The sequence below is a fragment of the Bos mutus genome, chromosome 4, assembly GCF_027580195.1.
Source record: "Bos mutus isolate GX-2022 chromosome 4, NWIPB_WYAK_1.1, whole genome shotgun sequence".
Taxonomy (NCBI): Eukaryota; Metazoa; Chordata; class Mammalia; order Artiodactyla; family Bovidae; genus Bos; species Bos mutus.
Genome location: NC_091620.1, coordinates 105,120,837 through 105,146,357, shown reverse-complemented (window position 1 = coordinate 105,146,357; position 25,521 = coordinate 105,120,837). Strand labels below are relative to the sequence as shown.

The window sequence follows — 25,521 nt, the reverse complement described above, 5'->3', positions numbered from 1 at the left end:
AGCTGGTTGTGTTACAGGCTGGATGGTGTCTGTGTGTGTACGTGTTGAGAGATGGGAGTTTCCTGTTTGGGGATGTACCACTCTAAGTAGAATGTCTAGAAGGATCTCTCCGTTGCACTGCATACTATTTCAGTAGACTCCCCCTTAACTACTCCTGATGCCACAGGCTGAGTCATTCGAACAGTGGCAAAGGCTCTGTTAATATTCATCCCCAGTGGTGAGAAGGAAATGGTCTGCTGACTACTGACGTAGCTTGGAATCTTTGAGAAAGAATACCCTTCGGAACTGAAAATATTGCCAATATATTCTAAAGCCAAAATATTGCCAATGTTTCCTTCAGTGAATATTTTAGTCAGTGCATCTTTTTCATGGTCTTCATCAAAATAAAACTAAGCAGCAAAAACATGCATTCTACATTGGTTCATTTGTTTAAAAAATTTGAGAGGTAGGAAAGAAGGGAAATATTAAGAAACAAAGAAGTTTCTCTCTTTCCTTTGTTTATAATGGGTATAATTGCAGCAGAGAAAACAGACGTGCTCAGAGATGAAATGGTAGAAAATAGATGAAATTTAAAAACTCCTTTCTCTACCTCCCTTGCTTGTTATACGTAACATTCCTTAACTCTTTTAGGAGTATATACAACATTACTTTATCCAAGAGGACTGGAAAGCATAATAGTTCGACAGTCTGGTTTATTTAAAGTAAGGCATTTTGAAAAATGTGTATGTTGACCACACATAATTCATATATACACATAATTCATATATACATGTAATATACATTCACACACACCACCTTTAGGCAATAAGAAAATACAGCATAACATGTATACAGGATTTACTGCAATAAGTTATAATATAGCCATGGGACAGAATTACTTGAATATGACTCATATTTTGGGAGTATATTTGATTTTGTAAGTTGCTTTGACTGATATGTGGCTGCTAAAATTTCTTCCTACATTGTTGTCATCATTTCTAAATTGTATAGTGTTGTTACACTCATATTTCCTCTATCGTACTAGCAGGTCAGGCTGGTTTTCATTTTGGTATTATTGCCCTTGCTTTTCTAAGTGACATTACAGACTATAGAAATGTCTGCAACTCGAGGCCGGTCTCACCTATTGTCTGGAGTCTAGACAGGCTATAGAAAAATCTCTGTGACATATAATAGGCCCAACTATTTGTAGGGTTGTTTATCCCTACAAATTCACTACCAGGAAAAAAAGGGTTCTACAATTTTATTGAGAGAAGCTATTGTAATCTTCTAGCCCTTTTCTGAAGGACTAAAAATCAGGATAGGCTTATATATTCAAACAGTTCCTTCTGTATTGTTTGATCCTATAAAAAGTCATCTATAGCTCAGAAAAACCCAGACTTTACAACAGAATTTTGCTGAAAGTATATATTTTCCTGAGTATTTTTGTAATGTATTTACAAATTTATCTCATGTGTTTTGGGGGAGAAATAAAGGGGTACTTTTCTGTCTTAATACCCTGTTCTAAGTTTCTGAAGACCAAATCTGTAGAGTTCCATGTACTGAAGGGAAAGATGACTTTCCAACAGCTAAGTTTAGCAGAAGCCCACTTGGGAGAGTTGGTAGATCATGGGAGATACTGCCATGACGGTAATTACTATTGTCTCGTTCACCAACCTGGAACTGACGGAGCGTAACTGTCCATAAATGTCGTTGTATTGGTCACATCCAACTCTTTGCGACCCCATGGAGTGTAGCCTGCCAGGCTCCTCTGTCCTTGAGATTCCCCAGGCAAGAATACTTGAGCAGGTTGCCATTCCCTTCTCCAGAGGATCTTCCCAACCCAGGGATCGAACCCCAGTCTCCCACATTGCAGGCGGATTCTTTACCATCTGAGCCACCAGGGACGCCCCTTAGAAGAGAAGGGCACCCCGTAAACAGTACCCCGCCAGCCTCTGTAATCACCCACATTGTGGAAAGCCAGACAGAGTGCCTTTACAGCAACCTGGCCCATCTGAAATTCAAGGTCAAATTGAATACCGGTGCACTGCTGACAAAGGAGAAGGGGTTTGAGCAGGAAGTGATTTTCAAAGGAAGAAAATATAGAGGAAAAGAAAAAGGATGTCATTGAGGATCAGACTGCCCAGAAAGTGTGCTCCCATTATCTGTATTCAAAATTGGTCCTCCAGTCCCCATTAGAACGAAACCCATCACCAGAATCACGCTGGCCTTTGGATAGAAAACCTGGCCTGTGGAACCTTCTAGGAAGAAGATGAAACACTTTCAGGTAAGCGTTATAATACAATCTGTATATGAGGGTTAATGGTAGTTTTGAGAGGACACTCTATTGATCCATTTTCTTGGACCTCAGTACATCAGATGGATGTCTTGTCTGCCAGAGGACATCTCACGCTTGTTCTCCCGTGGTGTTCTTGACCGAATCTTCTGTTAGGCTGTGGAGAAAGGAGGCGAGAGCAGCAGGCTCTCTTTCTCTAAGGTCCTGTTTTAGAGCAAGGCTGGCTTTACCTGTGCTGTCATCTCGCAGGGCCCCATGCAGAGGAACCCTGCTGCTGCTGCTAAGTCGCTTCAGTCGTGTCTGACCCTGTGCAACCCCATAGACAGCAGCCCATCAGGCTCCGCCGTCCCTGGGATTTTCCAGGCAAGAACACTGGAGTGGGTTGCCATTTCCTTCTCCAATGCATGAAAGTGAAAAGTGAAAGTGAAGTCGCTCAGTTGTGTCCGACTCTTCGTGACCCCATGGCCTGCAGCCTACCAGGCTCCTCTGTCCATGGGATTTTCCAGGCAAGAGTACTGGAGTGGGGTGCCATTGCCTTCTCCAAGAGGAGCCCTGAGCTTGGTTTAAAGCTCTGCTGTCATCGTCCTGCAGTTGTTCAGACATTTTCCAGGAAGGTGCCTCATGTTTCCAGGTTGCGCTGGGTCCCTCAGACTCTGTATTCAGTCTGGTCCAGGAGAGTATTGCTTTCAGTACCCTCACAGTACAAATCAGAAATGAAAAGTTCTGGTCTTGATGTAGACCATTAGGAAAGAGAAATCTTTAGAGAGGTGGCTAAACGTCATACCTGCTGTATGATATTATTACCTACTCTTTGCATGCACGCATGCATGCTCAGTCGGATCTAACTCTTTGCGGCCCCAAGGATTGTAGCCTGGCAGGCTCCTCTGTCCATGGGATTCTCCAGGCAAGAATAATGCAGTGGGTTGCCATTTCCTTCTTGAGGGCATCGTCCCCACACAGGGATTGAACCCGTGTCTCCTGCATTGGCAGGCGGATATTTTTCTCACTGTGCCACCCGAGAAGCCCAGTATTGTTATTACCTATTCCTTAGGACTATTTTAAAATGTTGGATGAGAAGAGCAATATTTCCACATTCTCAGTATCATGATATTTGGGTATTTGGTGGATATTCTAGTTCCCCTCCCCACAACCCTCTTTTGATCACATAATTTTAACTGAGAGTGTAATAAGGGAGCGAGCTCTATGATACCTACCTTCAGGTGGAGTTGAGAGGGACAGCCTTTCTCTGTCCCCTGAAAGGAGACTTCTGTGACTCCCAGTGGAGACAGCTCCATTCAAGTCCAGGTCGATGTGCCTTCCTGTGGGACCTGACTCTCAACCAGAGGGCACTGCAGAAAGGGACTCGGTGTCACCAGCATTAACAACCTGCCTCATCTCCTGTCCCAGCCGAGGTGCAGCTGCTGCAGGGAGTCCCAGCGCAGTGCCCCCATGATCGTGCCCACCTCTATTATGTACAGTTGTCCTCCATGACTTTTAAGATGATGGCAGAGAGCAGTGGCTCGGATCCAGATTTACTGATGCGATTTATTATGAACTTCTGAAGGGGTAAACAGGGGATTGTGTGTGCGCTCACTGAAATCACCGGATTGAGTCTGTCCATCCTTTTTTTTTTTTTTCTTGTTACATTTAAATGGCAAAGGCATGAGTAACATCTCAAAGCCTATGAGTAAGGAGGTAAAATATAAAATGCAGTGTTTTCAGGTAGGCCACATGATGCTTTGTTTATACAGCATACATTTTTGGTTGTTTCATTTTGGCATTGTATCTGGAAAATATACTGTACACATTTATTTTCACAGATAGGGGTCTATTTTCTTTGCAGAGCAGGTGCTTACCTCCCATTAGCATAAATGGAAGTTATATGAATTCCTTGAAAGAGAAGACCCATTTTATTATTTGGGTATAATTTTTATTCTATTCATGCATCTCAAAAGTTACTTAAATAGACAGTGGTTGCATGTACCACTTAAAATTCGAAGATCTAAATTTTAAAATGAGCCCAGCACTTGAGTAAGTTTGCAAGATTTTGCTCCCCAAACTATGGGACACCATCTGTTTTGGAGCTGTGTGATCCCATTCAATTAATTGAAAGATGAGTAAGATAACAAGTCATAAATTAACTACAAATATAACCTGAACATGTCGAGTGTATTCTTCTTCAGACCTGTTAATCATTGTTGGGTTTTTCAAAAATGATGTGTGAACACACATATTCTTAAGAATTAAAAATAAGAATTACTCACGGCCAAGGCTCTTTACCAAATAGCAAGGTTTTCTATATATAGAGAGAGAAAGCTGATTTTAACGGCACATGGGCCAGTGAGTGTAGAATTATTCACGTGTCCTGATGATTGATAACCAGCCTCGCTACCTGTCTCTCTCGCCGATGTGTTTTACAGAAAGCCTGCTGCCATTGTTAATGCTTCAGTGCAGTCACACAGATGCAGCTGTCATAAATATCCCCTAACAACTATGCTTGCTGCTTATCTGAATTAGTTAGAATGCTGTTTGCAGCCCCAGTTGTGAAAGAAGCAGTTTATCTTCTACCTCCTATTTATTTCTTTTTCCATTAACCTCTTCTAGGGAAGATTTTGTTTTCAGTTGGGATAAATATGCATAAGTTTCAGATCCCTGATTTTATTCCTACAGTAGTCAAAATGATAAAATTCCAAAATCATTTCGGCTGAAAGTAGAGTTGGAAAAATAAAACAGCAACTGGAAAACTGTAATTTGGGAGATGAGGAGGTCTTATTGCCCTGGCTTTCTGTTTAGTACCCCATTTACTCATTATCTAAGGGAATGTGTATTAATCTTTAAATTTTAACCCTGAGCTCTGGCACCATTTCGTGTGCCTTGTTTGCTGTGACTCTTGGAGGCCAAAAGAAAGGCAGTCATCTTATACAAATTGGAACAAATGCAGTAAATTTGACACTTGTCAATATTTTAAAAGGGCTTTAAAAAATCTTGGAAGGGAAAAAGGAGACTATGAGATCAAACGCAGTCGCTAAAGCGTGGTTTTAAACGTTCATCTGAATCTATTTTAAAGCTACAATTAAAAACTGGAATGAAAATTCTACTTGGAATCCCAGTAGGAAAAATGACCTATGCAAGATACTTTAGAATGGTGGTCAAGGTGTAATGTACAGGGGCTATAAAAAGTGCCTGCAGCCGTTCTCACAGACAGCTAGAGCAAGAAGAAAGAGGGATTCCGTGAGCCATTTCCCTTGTACTTTAAATCGCTGTTCAGCATAGTAGCACCTGATAAACTGGACGTGTTGGGAGTTAAAAGAGTGTTTGAGAGACACAAACTAAATAATACACGTATGGTTTTTAAGTGGATTACACTGAGGCAATAATTGTTCGCTTCGTGGAATGACTTCACGTTTTCCAGTAGGACAGGGCCCACATCCCTTTTCCACAGGAATTTATGCCCTGAATATAAATAATCCCCCTCTGTGGGGAAGGCTGGCATGCAGAAGACAAAATACGAAGTTAAACTGAAATTTGGGGGTTGATGCAAATACGAGTTCCTTAATGAAAAAGAACTGCACTTGAAATCAGTCGATTTAATTATTGTGCTTTATGAAAGCCATTATCCTCTGCCGACGAGGAGCCCGATAGCGTGGCTCAGTTCTGGCAGCATCCGGGAGGGGAGGGAAGGGCTGAGCTAGGCTCAGCTCACCGGAGTCCAGTTATAATTGCCCCGAACACTTGTGTTTCTCATTAAACGAGTGTGGCCATAGGTTTCTGGACTCTAGAAGGTCTTTTAAGTGCTAGCTTATTCTTCCATGGGTTAAACAGTGTTTTTTCCTTCGCTAATGCTAAACACTTCTTTTGGTTTTTCCCTCCATGGAAAAGACTTATGTGATGCCCAAATCCAGATAAAAACTGAAAATCCAGATACTTAGTGTTTTTAACCTGAATGTTTATTAGCCACAAACCTGTGCAGTTAAGTAAAAAGCACAAAGGCATATTTGTATGGACAGATTTGGGGTGCTAATAAATATAATTACATAAAATAAGCTACTTTGAAATAATATATTAGTTCATTTCCTTGTCATAATAAATTATATGTATTTGAAATAAAATCATCTGGTTAAAATATATGATTATAATTTTAGTGTTAATGTGATTTTTTTCTAGGAAAAGTATGTTAAAAAGAAAGTGCTATTTCAATTAATGTTATAAGTATTCATCTTATAGTAAATGTAGTAGCAGTGGGTCTATTTTGATAATTACATATGTTAAAGACCATGATTAAACTAATTCTTATATAAATAGTGTGCTTATTCAGGTAGCATTAGTTTATAAATTTTCAAACCACTTTTTTTTCTGAATTGATAAGAAAATACTTATGACTTTTATATTTTACGGAGTACTTGACTAAATGAAAAGAAAACCCTAATATCTAATTTTATAAAAACCAAATTAATGTGTGCATAGTAATTTGCAATATTCAATGAGATTAATATATTCCCATTTTGGTGATAAATGGTCTCTGAATATAAACGTTCTGAAACAAGTATTAGTTTATATAATTAATCATCTTTATGATTCTTCTGTGGTTTCAAACTGTCATCTTCAATAGCCGTTTGGATTCTGAGGCAGTCATTAATTATAGTGTTAATTTTTTTTATGTCTAACAAAATTGTGTTTAGTTACAGAATTTCAAAACTGCTAAATTTTATCTTGAAACATTTCTGCCTAGAACAGTAGCCTCAAATCACGGCATGAAGCTGCTCCAATCTTATGAGTCTAGATTAACACTGGCCTGTACAGAAATGAAGAGTTATTTGTTTCTTCTGTAAGTATGTGTGTTACTATTGGTATATCTGAAATAGAATATGAAATCAAATATCTGCCTATACATGTTTGTGTATAAATATTTATATGCCATGTAGGCTGGACTTGCAAAGTGAGGAAGTGAATGAATCATTGTATTCCACTTTCATGAAAGGTTTGCATGAATTTCTGAGACTGTCAGCTATCAGAACATCTTTTCCATTTTAAAACATGAATTATTTATCATTTAGGGAATATCAGAGCTTAACACTGTAGGAGCAGTTTTGCACTCTTACTGTTTAGGCTGGCAGATAAAACTGATCAGTGGCCCGGAATTCTCTCTGATCTTTGTCCTCACGGTCGGCCAGTACTTTTGCAACATTTAGATAGAACCTTTCATCGGTCTGGCAGCCCTCCTCTGGTTTATCACATTCCTCACTAGAGTTTTTCTGATCTTTAGAGAGCCACATCTACAGGTCCATAGATACTTACCTATTGTCATCTATTTGAACAGGATAACCTGGCCTAGAACAGTGCCTGGCACATACAGGCACTCAATAGTAATAAACAGGTAAATGAATGTTTCACAGGTGAAAGTTGGAGGTTAAGAAAAAGCGTACTTGTGTGAAGTGCTCAGACGGCAGCCTCCAACTTGTCTATAGATTGATGGCCAGGAAAAAATAACTGTATTTGCATGGGGAAAAGGTATGTAGAACATAAACTTAGAAAGAGTGCTTGTTCTTCCTCTCCAATCTCTATTCCAGTTACTCTTCTCTCCTTTGCTTTTAAAAGTGAGCAGTTGGTCACTAGTCATAATAAAAGCCTAACAGTTGACTCAAATAGTTGTTAAACCACTGGAAAAATGCTTCTTTTTCATTATGCTTTTTTTGGACACTATAGATACGGTAAATCATGAACTACATTATACAAATACCTCTTTTATGCCCAAACATTCAGTAGGAGGGAATGACATTTCCTTTATTACCTTGGTAAATGTTTTTAAGGTGTTTAGCAATAAGCCTTCTTTTTTGTCAAAACTGCTTAGATGCAGTGGTTGCTAGGAATTTACTAGAAAAACTATAGTTAATAATATCAGAAAAAGAAAGGATATATGTTTAGTCAGCTACTATGACAGATCAATTTGAGTAATGTATGCGCTTTCACTTCCCCGTCATCCTGGTCTTTTGTGTTATGGAAAAATAGTGGTAATGAAGTTTAAAAAGTTTATTTTCCATTATTGCCCATCAGTCAAACGTCTTTAGCATTTTTTTTCCATCTTTTGAACAGAGAAATAGATGGTTCAAAGTAATAGAAAAATAATGCTTAAGACATTTCTAAAGACGAGGGTGACAAGATTTTAATACGGATGTGAGCAAGGTCATCTTTAAGCCTTAGTGAATTAACTCTTTTTCAGCTGTGTGATTTTTTTTGTTGTTGTTTCCCTTCTCAGGTAAAAACTTCAGAATTTTGTCATGCATCCCATGATGCTAAATTTTAACATGAAGAGTATTTCTAAATGTTCAATTTTGTTTTTTTAAAGAACAGTGTTTAGAATAGTGTTTAAAATGATTTCCTTTGACATTTGCTGGCTTATTGAAATTGATAGAGGCCCATCTTTGTCACTGTTTACTTTGGGCTTTTATGTTCTACCTTTATATCTTTCCTTAATTGGGTGGTAATGGATTTTTTAAAAGTATTGTTCTAACAAACATGCTATAAAAGTCATTTAAAGATTCTAGGAAGAGAACTTCAGCAGAAAGGTCTCAAGCTTCATGAGTGACTGAGGGTTCCCTTAGATGGGATTTTTAGATAAAAGAAATTCTTTCTTAACCAAAAAATAGTCAGATATCATCAGACGCCCATGGGTTAGCATGCTGCTAAATTTCACAGAAATTTTAACTACTGACTGGTAATAGCAAATGCTACAGAGCGGAGACGAATGTAACTTCTACTTTCTGGACTGCTCTAAACCGGCTGTAAATACTTAGTTACCGCAGAGTACGCACTCTAGTATATTTATGTGCTCGGTACACTGCATTCTGGCTTGGGATTTTGGTTCGTGGTTTCATCCATTGTTACCAGTGATGGTAGACTCTCCAGAGAGTTAAATACAGTGGAGCTTGGTCGTTCCATTCCGACGGCTGTTTCACTGCTTATTACCTCCCACTTTGCTTCCATCTGTGTGTGTGGCAGAGGGAATTGTCCTAAAAAATATAGGCTTCCTCTGAACACAGATGTGTGTTTGTACACCAGTAAGTCCGCAGTCTCCTGAACTGGGGTGACGTTAATAATCGTACTTTTAAAAAAGCTTTTAGAGCTTAGGAGGGTTTAGCAGTTCTATAGAAATCCATGTTCATATCCACAGTTCCTGTAAATGCATTAACAAACAAAAAAATCAACGCTTATTAAAGTGAAAAGGTAATTTGTAAGGTATCATTTTTAAAGAAAACTTTCATTTTTAGGTTAATACAGGAGCTGAATTGCCATGGATCTTTGGAATCCATGGTTAACATAATCAGACTTTTTAAAAAAAATGACTCCGTTTAATTGAAAGATTACAAAGACGCTGATGAACCACATACCCATGGGATATTCATCCCGAAACCTGGAGTCCTGTTCATTTTGTTTGGTTTCTCAGATACATAAAGCATCATAAACTGAAATCATGGAACACTTTTTGTCTTAATTATCCATGCTTTTTTTTAAAAAAAAGTAACCTACTTTTATACTAAGCAAGGCCTGAGATATTTTTTACCATAAAAAATATAGCATTGGGCTGGTAGGAGTTACTGCAGATAATGCAGCTATTTAAAATCAGCTGCTAGGTACTATAAACCCTTTAAAATTACTAACAAATGAGGGAGGCTTGACTGAGGACTGTTCAGAATGGTTAGCCATGTGCTTATAAAAAGGGACACATGAATGATATTTGTGTGTTTAACCCTGGTTATAAAAAGTCATTTGATTTTTATAACAGCATGTTCAGTGGTTACAAGGCCTTACGACTTGAGCTAAAAATGTAGAATTCCACTAAAGAAAGTGCCATAAAAAGGAAATAGCTTGATAAAACTGTATTGGTCATATGTGGAAAAGATGATGTGTGTGTATGTGTATGTTTACAAGGAATAATTATACTTTATATTTAATTTTTTAAATTAACAAAGCATCCTCTGATTTTTCTTGTGATCTGAAAGAACCCTTTCCCCACACCCAGTTCATAAACCTTAGCTATTATTAAATGTGTGACTGTCTAGGAAGTAATTTGTGTGGGCTTTTAAGAAAGCAAATGTGATAAAATTTAAGGTGTACTTCCAAAAATACGCAGCTCTATATAGGTGAATGGAAGGAAATGGAAGAAAGAAAAAAGGAAGCAACAGCAATTGGAGGAGAGGGAATTAACATTAAGAAGGAAAAATATAGGGCAAACAACCCTTAGTCATGGTTTGTAATGTCCAGACACTGAGCTTAAACTCTTTATATTTTGGGGGGAGGTCTTATTTAATATTCACAGTGGCCCTGGGAGTTAGTGGCCAGAATTCTTTTCTCACAAATGAGGAAGGAAAGATCTGAGATGCTAGAGACATAAATTTCCTAAGGACACACAGCAAATTATTAGCAGAGCTGTGAAAGAAATCATATCTGGATGATGTCTGAGGTTGAAAAAAGTCCTTCCTGGCTCCATTCTCAAAAGCGAGTTATGCGATCTGTGGCACAGTGGTTAGCCTAGAGAGTTAGCCGGGGGTAAGGCAGGGCAGGACCTGGGTGGGGGGCCCATTCCAGTGTGGGAGGAGGGCAGACCGGTGACAGCCTCTGAACTGGAGGGATGGAGGGGAAGCATGAACAGGATACATTTTCGTGAGTTTCCCCCACAACTTTTGCTTTTTATTTCTGACCTGTGCATCTTTCAGGAACCTTAGAAGGTTAAAAATAATATTTAGACTCTTTTAGCAGGTGACTGAGAACACATGACCTGCCTGCCCTTCTGCCATGGCATGCTGGCATTTATTCCCTGAAGGGGTGAGGCTCCTGATTGCCCCCCACTGACTGGGGGCAAGTTACGTGGTCTGGAGCAAATCACTGAGCTCCCTGTCCTTCCATTTCCTACCCGTTAGAGGCCTGTTCCTTAAAGTCCTCACATAGCAGACATTCGAAAGAATTCCTAAGGAAAACAGAGCCACAAAAATAATATAGAATTGATATGTATGCCACTCAATATATTAATGTATCATTTTTAGGAATATGTGCAATCTGAGTGTTCAGAGAAAAAGAATGCATGGCTATTCTGTGTTGAGCTCATGGTTCTCCATTAGATTACCTTTCTCATCCTCTCCACATCTCTGCTGATACGTGGGTCAGATGCCATTATCTCTATTACAGTTGAGGCAATGAGAGGTTAGGTGCCTGACCATGGCCACTAAGCAAGCTGAGAGCAGGACAGAAGCTTCCTGTGCAAATCTAAGGTTCGTGTTACCCCCTCCGTAAGGCCAAATTGCTACCTCAGAAACTGCCTTTGCCTTAGTTTCCTCAGCTGTAAATATATGGTCATCTCCTTTAAAAGGCATTTACTCTTAGAGCTAAAATTTTGTTATTTCAGGAATCAGCACCCTGAGTGCTTTTGGCATAAAAATGCTTTATACATTTAGCGAAAAGTTAGAAAACAGTCATACAGTTGGGGGTTGGGGGTGGACTAGATATTGGTGAACCCTGATTATGAAGCAGTAGGAAAATCTGAGTCATCTCTGACCTGGGTTGTGGACTTTGGCAGATGAATCTGAAGGCAGAAAATGTTTCCAGATCCACTTTGATTCAGTACAATACTGCTCAATTTTTACAATCTCTTTTTTATGGTGTCCTTTGATATAACTAGGCTATTTGCTTCCCAGTTCTCATGTTTAATTGAAATTACTCATCACCAATAGAAACTTACGAATATTTTTCCTATCAGAAATGTCAGTTGTTTGAAAATTATTCTAAACTAGTGTTTTCCAGTGGGGGGGGAGGGGTGCAATCTATAGTGGTGGTCTAGATTTAGCCTTTAATGCCTTGATAGAACTTTGAAGAGATGCTGAAACCATGTCATTAACATGCTATTTGCTTCCCCACTATTTGCGTGACACACAGCACATCCCAGGGAATGTTGCAGTTGTCACTGTAAGAAGGTAAATTTTCAAGTACTTCACTTTCTGAATGTCAGTGAAGTTTAAAAAAAAAAAAAGATGCCAGTATTCCCACATTTTGACCTAAGAAAACATGGTAATTAATATGCATTGTCTTCATATGCCAGAATGATTAACCATTATATCTTCAGTCCTACCCTAGTGTCTGGCGTATAGTTAGTACTCAGTCCACGCTGAAATCATTATTAAAATGACATATATACGCTAGTGAGAAGGGCATGACAGCAGTCTTTTTGCCCAGGAAACATGACAGAGATTTTTCACTTGCTTAATGATTAAGGCATTACTGGATTAAAAGTCTCCTAGACAAAGTTTCAAATGCGTTTGCGCTCAGGAGAAGAGTTAGGAGCTGCCAAGGGTAAGAAGGACACGATTCTGTCCAGACAGATGCTGTTTAAAATGAAAAGAGTGGTGGTCTTGTTTGTTAGGACACCTGTTTGGTCTTACCTACAAGTATTAAAATGGCAGAAATTATTAACTTTGGGTGTGGATGCAACCTGTGAATACACATTCACACATTCAAGCTAAGATTATACTTAAAGTGCTTCCTGATAGTGACATTTAATTCTAAAAACGGGGCAATATACAGCTCACCTTCTAAATCTAACATTACGATGATCTTGTTTTTATTGTCAGCTGGATGAAAAAGTGTAATAGAGTGAGGTAGATAAATTTAAGTTTCTAGAAGCAATTTTGTTTTCATCCTGTGCTAATCAAGCAAAGCAAACTAACATTTCTAGCGAGGAAAATGTTTGGCAAAATAATCAAAAGAAAGAAAACTTCTAATATTTTCCCAACCTAAGTGAAAGTTTCACAGATAAAAAAGACAGCGAGCTATGTTAGAATATGGTGAAACATTTTATGAGGGTGAATCTGCATTTTTAAGGACTGTTATTTCCACCACTATGGAAAAAAAGTCACATGTAAGTTCTATGGTAGGGTATATTTTTATCAAAAACTTTTAAATTTGCTAAAACTCATTTTAAATTAATACAGAAATCTGTTACATTTCTATATACTGAAGAAGAAAGTAAAAAAAAAAATCACATTTAAAATCACATCAAAAGTACCTATGAAGAATTTCCTGGCAGTCCAGTGGTTATGACTGTACTTTCACAAGCCCAGGCTGTTGAATTAAGATCCTGCAAGCTGTGCAGTGTGGCCAAAAAAAAAAAAATTATATGTAAATAAAACATATTTATATATAAAATACCTAGGCATAAACTTAACAAAGGAGGTGAAAGATCTATATACTGAAACCTATAAAATATTGATAAAGGAAACTGAAGATGATTCAAAGAAATGGAAAGATATCCTATGCCCTTGGGTTAGAAGATTTAATATTGTTTAAATGGCCATACTATCCAAAGCGATCTATAGATTTAATACAGTCCCTATCAAAATACCCATGACGTTTTTCACAGAACTAGAACGGATAATTGTAAAACTGATATGGGAATCCCCGAAGACCTAGAATTGTCAAAGCAAAACTGAGGAAAAACAAAGCAGGAGACCTCCCTTCCAGACTTCAGGCTATACCGCAAAGCTACAGTAATCAAAACAGCAGATAGTATTGGCACAAAAATAGACATAGGTCAGGGGAACAGAAGAGCAAGTCTAGAAATAAACCCACACATCTACTGTGAATCTGTAACAAAGGCAGTAAGAAGAATCAATGGAGAAAAGATGGTCTCTTCACCAAAAGCTGGACAACATGTACATCAATGACATCAGAATGTTCCCTCATACCATATAAAAAATAAATCCAAAATAGTTTAAAGAATTAAATATATGACACCATAAAACTCCTAGAAGAGAACATAGGCAAAACATTTTCTGACACAAATCGCAGTAATATTTTCTTAGATCAGTCCCCCAAGGCAGTAGAAATAAAAACAAAAATAAACAAATGGGACCTAATGAGACTTAAACTTCTGCACAGCAAGGAATGGAAGAAAATATTTACAAATGCTGTGACTGAGAGAGGTGTAATAGCCAAAGTATACAAACACCTCATATAACTTAGTATCCAAAAAATAAAAAAAAATTTAAAAATGGGGATTTTTCCCCAAAGAAGACAGACAGATGGCTATATAGGCACATTGAAAAAGTGCTCAACATCACTAATTTTAAGAAAAATGCAAATCAAACCACAACTAGATATTATTATCTCACAATGATCAGAATGGGCATCAAAGAGTAAAAATAAAAGTTGAAGAGGGTGTGGAAAAAAGGGAACCTTCCAACAAAGTTGGTAGGAATGTAAATTGGTGTGGAAACTATGGAAAACAGTATAGAGTTTCCTTAAAAAACAAAACTAAAAATAGTTACCATATGATCTAGCAGTCTCACTCCTGGGTATATATCTGGAAAAACATAACTCTAATTGAAAAAGATACATGCACCCCAGTGTTCATAGCAGCACTGTTTACAGTAGCCAAGACAAGGAAGCAATGTACATGTCCATTGACAAATGAATGGATAAAGAAAAAAATGGTATAGATATATAATGGAATATAAAGTGAAAGTGAAGTCGCTCAGTCGTGTCCGACTCTCTGCGAAGTCCATGGCATTCTCCAGGCCAGAATATAACTTAGCTATAAAAAAAGAATGAAATAATGCCATTTGTAGCAACATGATGGACCAAGAGATTATTATGCTAAGTGAAGTAAGCCAGACAAAATATAATATTGCATAATGTGGGAATCTAAAAAATGATAGAAATAAATGTATATACAAAACAGAAACACTCAGACACAGAAAACAAAGTTACCAAAAGGGAAGATAAGGGGGAAGAGGGATATATTAGAAGTATGGGGTTCACAGATAGAAATTACTATATATAAAAATAATTAAGCAACAAAAATTTATTGATTAACATGGACAACTATATTCTATACTTTGTAGTAATGGAAAATGGAAAAAAGCTTGAAAAAAAATAATCGCTTTGCTGTACAACTAAAACTAGCACAATTTTTAACTATGCCTCAATTTAAAAAAAACCTCAAAATTTTGGTGAAACCTACTTATATAAATTGAATGCTTTATTATTAGAAATACTAGAATTACTAGTTTGATTTCTTAAATAAAGGAAAAGGACCTCTGAAAAATGCATTTTTAAGAAATTACATGTGCAACTTCAGATGTCATAAATGATAGTTCTGTCCCATACTGGATCTGGTTGCAAAGTCAACCCTTCATGTCTCATAGTGTTTGTTAGAGTTGCTTCTTAACAGTCTTGCCATGACCACCACATGAAACTGTAAACACATGGACCTGGGGGTTTTTGTAGGATATATTTTCTATACATTGCTGTCAATAAAACATTACATACAGCATCATACAGTAACTTAAATTTGTGCCATTTTAACTAATAATAAAGGTAGTTTTCTGTTTGGAGTCAAACCCCTGGACTATATCACTTTTATTAGTGAGACCTGCTTTCTTCTAATATTTAATGTTTTGTGAAGTTACGAGGTATTTCAGATTTAGCTTGATTCTCACCTTCTATGAGACAAATTCATAAGTATGTTATCATAATTGGCGTTTGTCTCCTCCTGAGCTTTTTGTTTTGTGGTTCACTGGGGTGGAGGGTGCTTGGTCAGGAGTTGGAGAAGAGACAGAGAGTAGACCTATGCTTTCATATAAATATGGTGTAACCCATTTCTGCTCGTGCTTTTTGTTAGCTCTTTCATATAATTTATTTTAAGGACTTCATTTCCCCAGTGCAGTATTTTCTAAAATTGAAGAGAAAAATGAAGAATAGTGGAGCACAGGAAAAGAACTCAAAGTAGAGCAAATGAACTGAGCAAAGAGGTAATACTGCCGTTCGAGACTGTTGTGAACTTGTGTCACTGTCTGAACGGGAATGTGGATTCATTTCAGTAACTAGGTAAGTGTTGCACCATTCAGAACTCACTCATGTGACTAAATCAGAGTTCTTGTTAGTATTGCGTTTCTCAAAATAACAAATAAGAAAGAAGCACCCCAAAAAAGTTGTTTAAGAAAACAAGCACCTGTGTATCATTTGCAGAATTATATCCTTGAAACCACCTGAGGACCAGAACATGCACTGAAGGATGTACTTTGCAGGGTGATGATACGACTCTTTAATAAGTTGTCTTGGATAGATCGTATCTGAGAATACCAGCCCCTGTAATAAAAATGTTAAGTTCTAAAAGTTTGGCTTTATACAGTAAGAAATTTTTCAGCTGTAAAAGCGATCTCAGAGTTCAGATTTAGTTGCTTGTTTTTGAAAATGCACCCTGATTGTGATGAGTGTGTTATTGACGTTTATGAAATATGTGGATAGCACGTGCGGCACCAGCATCTGTAGATGGGTTACGTCTTGCACAGCAATCCTCTGAGTAAATGGCTCTACAGTCGAAATACATTGTATTCTGTATGAAAATCATTTGGACTTCTACTTGATCCTGCTTCTCATCTTCAAATAATTCTGTTTTATTCCAAACACTTGCATGGTACCGAAACAGCTCATCTTTGGATGCCATGTAGAGAAATCATTACCCTTCAACTCAGCTCACAAAAATTCATGCATGCGCTTTGTGTCAGATGGGATTAATTTTTCTTACTCAATTGTGCGCAGGAGAAGATATATATAGGATTATAAGTCCCTCTTTTTGGTGAGTTTGTATAGAATACTGGCTAAGGATATAAATACCAGATGACATTGGCATGGATATTGGCAAGCTGGGCAACTTTGGCAAGATGAGTTGATCTTTTGGTGCCTCAATTGACCTTCTTCTGCAACATGGAAATACTCTGATTATCCAACATAGGATTGCTGTGAGGAAAGAGGAGAAATCATGTCAAGTACTTACAGCAGAAATTTTGATAAATGTTACTATTATTATTATTCATCGGCTTCATCATAGGATCTTGCTAGAAAAGCCAAAGCATCTTATTACAGTAGTAAGGTTTCTTTGTATATATAAACTATACTTTTGTCATATATACTGGCACATTAGCAACATCTTTTTAAAAAGGATCAGTAACATTGACTTAGACAATACCACCATCATTTCAAAGTCCTAATAATACAGTTTTTATTTGTCATGTTCGCTGTAATTCTGGTCATCTGACTGCAAGTGCTGTAATGTGGCTACTGTATTAACTGTATAGTTTACAGAAGTTTTTTAATGTTTTATAAATCGCACACGTTTGTGCTTCTGAGAGTGACAGTATTCTTTTAAATTATCAGTTTAAGAGCAGCATTTCAGAGCTCTGATTCAAGGAAGAATATCTGATTTCCTTTGCATTCCATGGGAATCACCTGTTTCAAGAGGAACGGTCATGCAGGCTTCAAGGCTTTCGGTGTAAAAGCTAGCTTGTTGACCATTTTCCGTTCATTTGCTTTGCAGCTTGCAGTTCCCCACAATGACGAGTGGACCCGATTTGCCAGGACCCTCGTGGAGATTCGTGCTAACAGAGCTGACAGCGAGGAGGAGGGCGCCGTTGAGTTATCTGCCTAGTGGACGTGAGCCGTCCCCACCTGGACCTAGAGCTCAGCATCTGCGGTCAAGTCAGCTTGTATTCATGTTCATTCAGTATCAGTATTGCCGTGGCCTTTTGAGGGCCATGCTGTGCCAGCTTTGCTCCAAGTATTCCAGGTGTAGCCCACCATACTGTCCACTGACCTGAAATTCACCAGAGCATTTCTGTCTTTATATTTCTGTCTCAAAAATGGGGGTAGGGGGGTGGGAGCCTTTCTGGGTTGAGTTGTTGCCTTTTAACTACTTAGTAGCTGTATTTAATAGCTGGAAACCTCTGGTTAAATTTGTGCTTACACACACTCCTGGCATAGTCCTATTAAATCCATATGAAGCCAGATATGATTAGGTACAGATGTGGTGTGCTTCATGCTATGGTACAGGGCCAGAGACTTGAGATGTGGTGTTTTACATGGCGACTCACATTATGAATGGATTTACTAGAAGAACATTGCTGCTCCTTATTTATTGTGGTGTGCTGCATGGAACATATTTATTTGAAAGCATTAAAATAAACGATCCTAGAGCATGTGCCTAATGAGAGGACTGCATTGTCTCTCTTGCTGTTGAAGTTACGTTCAGTTCCAAATAACAATTACAGTATGCCGGTTCCACTGAGGACAAGAAATCTTTAGAGGTCTGTTGGCAGTGAATGGAATGAATTTTAATGCCTATTATTTCTAGGTACTTTAACAATATTTCAAATATAGCTGATCATTGATACTTGTCATTCAAGCTAACCCAGTCTGACAAAAGTCTGTGGTTCCTAAATATGACACCAATGTTGCCAATAAAATGTTCCAAACCAGGTCTGCACCAGTGTGGATAAACCCTTTGCTTAGGAAAAGCCTGATTAAAATTCTGCTGTGGCCAGGGGGCAAGAGAGATCCATTAGAGCCATGTTAAAGACTGATAATGAATTTACAGGCAGCCAACCTGGCTGGTTTTAAACCAGGACTCTGGTATTATTTTTATGAAGGAACATGTGTGATGTTTCTGGAAAGCTCTTTCTTGTCTCCTCCAGAACCACTCTTTACCCAAAGAATATCTTAAGCATTGGCGTAAGAACGGGTTAAGATGAACCTATACCGAATGCTCCACATTACATAATTTTCTCGTATAAATCGAAAAACAGTGAATACTACTATTGGACGAGGAAACATGTCTATAAACAACTTTATGGGATTTTTTTTCCAAAAAGTCATTTCATGCTTAAGAGAGAATTAAAATAAATAGTGGTTGAGTCATGAAAATTATTTGAAGAGAGGCTTTTGATGTTTTAGGAAGAGAATTTCCACGGTGCTTTGTTGGTAGGGATTCCTTGAACTGTGAGACTTCTTCTACTTTTGAAATAATTGCTTTTTCTCTAAGTGTCATATGGTAGGTATATCAATATTAAAATTCTTTATTAATATATATTAAGTTTTTAAAGATAAAATGAGTGTCTAAAATAGGTTTAAAAACAGTCCACAGTCCAATGAGACAGAAGACCTGTACTCCGAAAACTGTAAGATCCTGATGGAAGAAATTGAAGACATAAACAGATGGTAAGATATACTGATACCATGTTTCTGGATTGGAAGAATCAATATTGACCATATTGGTTCTTTTAATCAATATATAATCAATCAAAATGATTACACTACCCCAGGAAATCTACAGATTTAATGCAATCCCTGTCAAATTACCAATGGCATTTTTCATAGAATGAGAACAAAAAATTTTTTAATTTTTGTATGGAAACACAGAAGACCCCAAATAGCCAAAAGAATCTTGATAAAGCAAAACAGAACTGGAGAGATCAGACTCCCTGGAGAAATCAGACTCCCTGACTTCACACTACACTACAAAGCTACGTTCAGCCAAACAGTACAGTACGGAGACAAAACCAGAAATACAGTTCAATGCAACAGCACAGAAGGGCCAGAAATAAACTCATGCATCTCTGATCAATTAATCTATGACAGAGGCAAGAATATACAATCGAGAAAAGACAGTCTCATCAATAAGCAACGTTGGGAAAGCTGGACAATCACATGTACAAGAATGAAATCAGAACACTCCCTAAGGCTGTACACAGAAACTCAAAATGGATTAAAGATCTAAATGTAAGGCTGGATACTATAAAACTCTTAGAGGAAAACATAGGCAGAACACTGACATAAATTGCAGTAGTATCTTTTTTTAAAAATCCAGCTACTATTATAATGAAAATAAAAATAAACAAATGGGAACTAACTGAACTTAAAAGCTTCTGCACAGCAAAGGAAACCATAAACCAAATTAAAACACAGACTACAGACTGGGAGAAAATATTTGCAAATGAAGCAACTGATAAGGGATTAATATAACAGCTCATGTAACTCTTACATCAAAAAAATAAACCAATCAAAAAATAGGCAAAAGATCTAAACAGACATTTCTCCAAAGAAGACATATAGATGGTCAAAAATCAATAATCAACATCATTAAGAGAAATGAAAATCATTTCAAAACTGAAAACAACAGTGGGGTATGAGGCATCACATCATGCAGGATGGCCATCATCAAAAAATCCACAAACAATAAATGCTCAAAAAGGTGTGGGGGGGCATGTAAATTAGTACAACCAATAGGGAGAACAGTATGCAGGTTCCTTAAAAAACTAAAAGTAGATTTACCACATGATCTAGCAATCCTACTCCTGGGTGTGCTGCTGCTGCTGCTAAGTCACTTCAGTTGTGTCCGACTCTGTGCGACCCCATAGATGGCAGCCCACCAGGCTCCCCCATCCCTGGGATTCTCCAGGCAAGAACACTGGAGTGGGTTGCCATTTCCTTCTCCAATGCATGAGAGTGAAAAGTGAAAGTGAAGTCGCTCAGTCGTGTCCGACTCTTAGTGACCCCATGGCCTGCAGCCCACCAGGCTCCTCCGTCCATGGGATTTTCCAAGCAAGACTACTGGAGTTGGGTGCCATTGCCTTCTCCGACTCCTGGGCATATATCCAGAGAAAATCATGATTTGAAAAGATACACTCACCTCAGTGTTCATTGCAGCACTGGTTACAATAGCCATGACATGGAAGCAGCCTAAATGTCCATCAACAGAGGAATGCATACAGATGTGGTGCATACACTTATATGTGGAATCTAAAAAAACATGGTATAAGTCAACTTACCTACAAAACAGAAATACAGATGCAGAAACAAACTTACAGTCACCAGGGGGTAAGGTGGGGGGGAGGGATAAATTGGGATATTGGGATTGATGTATACACACTATCGATAAAATATTATACATATACACACTATATACAAATAGTTCATGGCAGCACTATAATAGCCAAGACATGGAAGTAACCTAAATGTCCATCAACAGAAGATGAAGTATACACATACAACAGAATATCACTCACCCATTAAAAAGAATGAAATAATGCCAAGAGTAGCACAATGGATGGATCTAGAGATTCCTATACCAAATGAGTAAGTCTGACAGAGAAAGACACATATCATATGCTCTCTCATATGTAGGGTCTAATTTAAAAAAATTAAACAATGACACTTACAAAAACAGATGGAAAACACAAAGGGGAACACGGAGGGGGGAGGAATAAATTAGGAGCTTGGGACGAACATATATACACTACTACTAATATAGATAACCAATAATAACCAATACCTACTGTATAACACAGCATTCTACCCAATATTCTGTGATAACATATGAGAAAAGAATCTAAAACAGGATAAATACATTTATAACTGAATCACTTTGCTATACACCTGAAACACAACATTGTAAATCATCTATAATAAAATTCTTTTTAAAAAGCAATCCAATGAAAAGTACTGGGGAAAAAAGCTTCTCAAACATAAGCTAAAGGATCGTGGAACAAATCAGTAACCCATGAGTTGCTACAGACAATCGTCTGAATGAGTCAGTGCGTCAGGAATATGAAAACTTCGAAGGCTAGTCATTTGTCATAGGCACATGAAGAATTGTGAGAGCTTACATGCGTGTATGCCTTCCCAGTGGTAAAGAACCCACCTGCCGATGCAGGTTCAATCCCTGGGTTGGGACGATCCCCTGGAGAAGGGAATGGTTACCCACTCCAGTATTCTTGCTTGGAGAATCCCATGGACAGAGAAGCCCAGCGGGCTACAGTCCATGGGGTTAAAAAGAGTGGGACACGACTGAGCACGCACGCATATGCATGTATATCCCACCACGGTACAGTCTCCAAGAGAGTCTCCCACTTCTTGTGTGACACGGTCCCATGAAGAATCTGGGATGTGTAATGGGGGAATATGGGCAAATTTGGGGGAAATGATACTATGTGGAGTTCAGAACAAGGTTATAAGAAGACATAGCCTCCTAGAGGAGAACATACGCAAAACACTCTCCGACATACATCACAGCAGGATCCTCTGTGACCCACCTCCCAGAATATTGGAAATAAAAGCAAAAGTAAACAAATGGGACCTAATTAAACTTAAAAGCTTCTGCACAACAAAGGAAACTATAAGCAAGGTGAAAAGACAGCCTTCAGAATGGGAAAAAATAATAGCAAATGAAGCAACTGACAGACAACTAATCTCAAAAATATACAAGCAACTCCTACAGCTCAATCCCAGAAAAATAAATGACCCAATCAAAAAATGGGCCAAAGAACTAAATAGACATTTCTCCAAAGAAGACATACAGATGGCTAACAAACACATGAAAATATGCTCAGCATCACTCATTATCAGAGAAATGCAAATCAAAACTACTATGAGGTACCATTTCACGCCAGTCAGAATGGCTGCGATCCAAAAATCTACAAGCAATAAATGCTGGAGAGGGTGTGGAGAAAAGGGAACCCTCTTACACTGTTGGTGGGAATGCAAACTAGTACAGCCACTATGGAGAATAGTCTAGAGATTCCTTAAAAAACTGGAAATAGAACTGCCTTTTGATCCAGCAATCCCACTGCTGAGCATACACACTGAGGAAACCAGAATTGAAAGAGGCACGTGTATCCCAATGTTCATCGCAGCACTGTTTATAATAGCCAGGACATGGAAGCAACCTAGATGTCCATCAGCAGATGAATGGATAAGAAAGCTGTGGTACATATACACAATGGAGTTATTACTCAGCCATTAAAAAGAATACATTTGAATCAGTTCTAATGGGGTGGATGAAATTGGAGCCTATTATACAGAGTGAAGTAAGCCAGAAAGAAAAACACCAATACAGTATACTAACGCATATATATGGAATTTAGAAAGATGGTAACAATAACCCTGTATACGAGACAGCAAAAGAGACATTGATGTACAGAACAGTCTTTTGGATTCTGTGGGAGAGGGAGAGGGTGGGATGATTTGGGAGAATGGCATTGAAATATGCAAAATATCATATATGAAACGAGTCACTAGTCCAGGTTCGATGCACAATACTGGATGCTTGGGGCTGGTGCACTGGGACGACTCAGAGGGATGGTATGGGGAGGGAGGAGGGAGGAGGGTTCAGGATGGGGAACACATGTATACCTGAGGCGGATTCATTTTGATATATGGTAAAACCAATACAATATTGTAAAGTTAAAAAATAAAATTAAAAAAAAAAAAGACATAGAGATTCCTTCTGGGTTTCTTGGCACACTCACTCTTCATTCCCAAGCCATTTTGCAACTTACCCTGTCCCCTCTAGGCTGTTCAAAGGCCTAATCTCACCATTGAGGGGCCATGTGGATACATACAGATACCCAGCCAGTCCACAGCGTGTCAAGTTATCCCAGCTGAGGTCCTAGATAGAATGTGGGAGTCATGAAAATCTGCCTTCAAGATCTCTGTTGCAAAGAGGATAACTGAGAGCTCCAGTTGTTTTGCTCTTAAATCCTCCAGTATGTTTGAGCAAGGCTGTGCTCCCCACAGGCTGCTCCCAGCCAAGACTGAGCATAGCAGGTATAGTGAGGCAGGCCTGTTGCTGGGAGATGCAAGAGTTCTCAGAGATGTGAGTGGCTCAAGGACTCCCTGTCAGCATTGCTAAAACTTTCTTGGAGTTAGCCTGAGTCTAATCTTCCTTCCTTCCCTTCTCTCCGTCTGTCTTAGGGTCAGACTGACATCACTTTCTAATGGCTCTCCCAGCTCTCCTAGCTGGGCACATGTGAGTCCTGATAAGAGAATAAAGACACTATACACTGAAAGGGTTACAAGAATTAGATGTGCCATTAGGGCCAGGGGAGCAGACTGGGTTAGATTTTAAGGAGTCTGGTAAAGGGGCCAGCACGTAAGACTGGGTAGATAAGAATTTATTGACTTTCAGACACTCTTCTGGGATACGTGATTTTATACTCTGGCAAGGACCCCAGGGCATGGGTTGGCTGTTACAGTGGCTCTTTAGAAGTATGAGAAGGCTATAGCCTACACTTGGTGAAAATGTTTGAGTTGCCCTGACTGATGATACAGATAGGAATAAAGAGACGGAGGGAAGTGGGGGGGTTAGAGTGAATGTATTACATAAGACTAGAAGACACATCCAACAATTAAGGTGTCTAAGAGCACCTAGAGCGCACACCCTTCCTCAGAACCATTAGCAATGAGCTAGTGAGAGAGGTACCAGCATCTCTCGGAATTTTAGTCGAGGCCAGCTAGAGCTGATGGAAGGAGAGACAGTCACAGGGCAGGGCTTTTTATATCTGTGGGAAACCTCAAAATGAGATCTCAAAGTAACAGTGGCTAGATGGTGGCAGTTTACCACAGTAGCCAGAGTCATATTTACCTTAAAGGTCTATGGAAAAGACCCTGATGCTGGGAAAGACTGAGGGCAAGAAGAGAGGAGAAGAGGGCGACAGAGGATGAGATAGTTGGATAGCATCACTGACTCAATGGACATGAGTTTGAGCAAACTCCCAGAGACAGAAGCCTGGCATGCTGCGGTCCATGGGGTCGCAAAGAGCTGGACACAATTTAGTGACTGAACAACTACAAAGGGTCCCACTACTCTTTTTCACCGAGTTTGTCCTTAAATGATACCACACCGTTTGGGGACTTACCTAGCGGTCCAGTGGCTAAGACTCCACGCTCCCAATGCATGGGGCTCAGGTTTGATTCCTGGTCTGGGAACTAGATCCCACATGCTGGAACTCAAGAACTTGCATGCCGCAATGAAGACTGAAGATCCTGCATATTGCAACTAAGATCCGGTACAGCCAAATAAATAAACTCATTGTCTTGACTGCTATAGCTTTCACTAGGTCTTGAAATCAGGTAGTATGTACTTCAACTGTGTTATGCATTGTGAAAAATTGTTTTATTAGTTTTTCTAGGCCTTTTATGTCTCTACGTGAATTTTAGAAGCACTATCAAATTCACAAGAAAACCATATTATTTGGATTTCTATTGGGATTTCATTAATCTACAATATATACAAATTTGAGAGAGTGGGTATCTTAATTTAAAATTTTCTAATATGTGAATAAGGTGTATCTTCCCATTTAGTACCTCCTAGTTTTCAGAATTAAAATTTAATTTTATATATCAACCTTGTATTTTCCAACCTTGCTAAATACACTTACTAACTTCTAGTAGATTCTGTAATTCTGTTGGTGATTATGTATATAGTCATGCTCTCTGAGAATAATGAAGACTTTACTTCTTTCTTTCCAATTTTATTATTTTTGCCTTATAGCTCTAGCTCAGACTTTAAGCTGTATGTTGTACTGAAGAAATGAGAGAGCTGCTGCTGCTGCTAAGTCGCTTCGTTCGTGTCCGACTCTGTGCGACCCCAT

General features: G+C 38.5%; 1 protein-coding gene across 6 annotated transcripts in view; it reads left to right on the top strand.

Moving 5' to 3' along the window:
• DYNC1I1 (dynein cytoplasmic 1 intermediate chain 1) overlaps window positions 1-20,777 on the top strand; it is a 410,283-nt gene extending 389,506 nt beyond the window's left edge. For all 6 annotated transcript variants that reach the window (XM_070369823.1, XM_070369822.1, XM_070369824.1 and 3 more), the window contains one exon: window positions 17,634-20,777. In XM_070369823.1, the coding sequence (XP_070225924.1) occupies window positions 17,634-17,744 (111 nt within the window). In that variant the 3' untranslated portion in view covers window positions 17,745-20,777. The remainder of the gene's footprint in view (window positions 1-17,633) is intronic.
• Window positions 20,778-25,521: the final 4,744 nt, after the last annotated feature.